The sequence below is a fragment of the Apium graveolens genome, chromosome 7, assembly GCF_009905375.1.
Source record: "Apium graveolens cultivar Ventura chromosome 7, ASM990537v1, whole genome shotgun sequence".
NCBI classification, from domain to species: Eukaryota; Viridiplantae; Streptophyta; class Magnoliopsida; order Apiales; family Apiaceae; genus Apium; species Apium graveolens.
In genome coordinates this window covers 153,350,684-153,352,737 of record NC_133653.1, presented here as the reverse complement: position 1 = coordinate 153,352,737, position 2,054 = coordinate 153,350,684, and the positions used below count along the sequence as shown (strand labels likewise).

Genomic DNA, 2,054 nt, shown 5'->3' with positions numbered 1-2,054 from the left:
CAAAAGTCTTAAAGATTACAACTCGATGCCTTTTCCTGATGACAGCTTTATGCATGGACTTGATAACAAAATACTGTATAATGAACTTTCTTATAACAAGGAACACGAGCATGAGGAACATGACAAACTTTACCGCTCACTTAATAAAGAGCAACTTCATGCCTACGCTTCTATTATTGACAGTGTTGAAAATGGCAAAGGAGGTATTTTCTTTGTATATGACAGTGGATGATGTGGAAAAACTTTCCTGTAGAATACTCTTTATTGTATACTACGTAGTGTTGGAAGGGTAGTTCTTCCTGTTGCCTCTTCTGGCATCGCAGCTACGCTGCTTCCCGGGGGAAGAACACCTCATTCAAGGTTTCACATTCTATTGAAGGTTGACGAGTACTCGGTTCCCATGCAGCACCAATATGCTGCCGAAAGTGTTGATTGCAGTTTATGATATAATATGACGTCATTGGATCCTGAAAGAGCCAGCCTACCATTTGGCGGTATAACTATTGTTTTTGGAGGAGACTTTCGGCAAATCCTCCCCGTGATACCAAAAGCTTCAAGAACACAGATTGTGAGTGCTTCTTTAAATAGTTCAAAGATAAGGGATCATTGTCGGGTATTCTTACTAGAAAAAAATATGCGTCTTTCCTCTGGGAAAACAGAACAAGAAAAACATGAAATTGCAGAATTTAGCAAGTGGGTACTTGATGTGGGTAATGGTACTCTTCCTAATGTTTATCCAGATGATATAATCAGTGATCCGAAAGTAGTGATTCCAGATAAATTTATGATTAGAGCAAGAGAGAACCCACTAAAGGCTGTTGTTGACGTAGTTTATCCCGATCTTGCAAAGAACATAAAGAATGCTGACTATTTGAGGGAAAGATCAGTTCTTACTCCAACGAATGCCATTGTGGGTGATATAAATTAATACATTCTTGATCAGGTTCCAGGAAAGGAGCACTTTCATTTTAGTCAAGATTCCTAAGTAGAGAGTGAAGGTGATAACAATGATTTTGGTTTCGCTTTTCCAATTGAATACTTGAATTCCATTAATATGCCTTGCCTGCCAAAACATCATTTGAAAATTAAAGAAGGATGCGTGATTATGCTCATGAGAAACCTCAATCAGATAATAGGACTTTGTAATAGGATAAGAATGATTGTCAAAAGGTGTTTGCCCAATAGTATAGTATGTGATATACTTACTGGTTCTCAAGTTGGAATAACTCACATTATTCCACCAGAATAGAAATGAAACCTTTAGATACTCAATGGCCATTGAGTTCAAAAGAGTTCAATTTCCAGTCCAGTTATGTTATGCTATGACGATTAATAAGAGTTAGGGACAGTCGCTTCACAAAGTTGGACTTTATTTGCCGAGATCCGTGTTTACACATGGACAACTTTATGTTGCTGTATCAAGAGTTACTTATCCTTCAGGCTTACATATTCTGATTGAAAATGACAGTGGAGGATATACAAATGTAACGGCTAATGTAATTTTTGAAGAAGTTTTCTATAATTTTCGGAGCAAAGATAATCAAAATTGGTAACTGCACAATTTGCATTTATCTCCAATAACAACTTTTGTTAAAGAATATCTTGCTAATTTATAGAGTGGATATGTATCACTTAATTTCCTAATCTTTACTTTATTCATAATTGCCTTATTTAAAGCCTAATTTATAGTAATGTGATATTGATATTTGATCTTCCATATGTAAAGTATTTTTATTGAGATTTGAACATAATTCTTCCACTTTTTACATATCTGGTTGATCAATATTTCTCTATCTTTCTACGAATCGTTAAACAATATGTGTTATTCTATTATACATGTAATTTGGAGAAAATAATCCATTGTGAGATGCCTCCATACACTAATCAAAATTAAACAAAAGAATCGAATGTAACATGATTTCAATTGACAATGTATAAAAATTTATAAAACATTCATAAAAGGACAAATAAGCGGAGTATAATACTCACACGTAGCAACATACTTTGAAATACTTGATAGAATTAGAACAGAGTCTATGGCAATTTGCGAAATG

At 34.6% G+C, this 2,054-nt stretch overlaps 1 protein-coding gene across 1 annotated transcript; it reads left to right on the top strand.

The window, feature by feature from the left end:
* The first annotated feature begins 451 nt into the window (after positions 1-451).
* LOC141674133 (uncharacterized) lies at positions 452-928 on the top strand. The gene has a single exon (XM_074480858.1). The coding sequence runs from the start codon at positions 452-454 to the stop codon at positions 926-928; it is 477 nt and encodes a 158-aa protein (XP_074336959.1).
* The last annotated feature ends 1,126 nt before the right edge of the window (positions 929-2,054 follow it).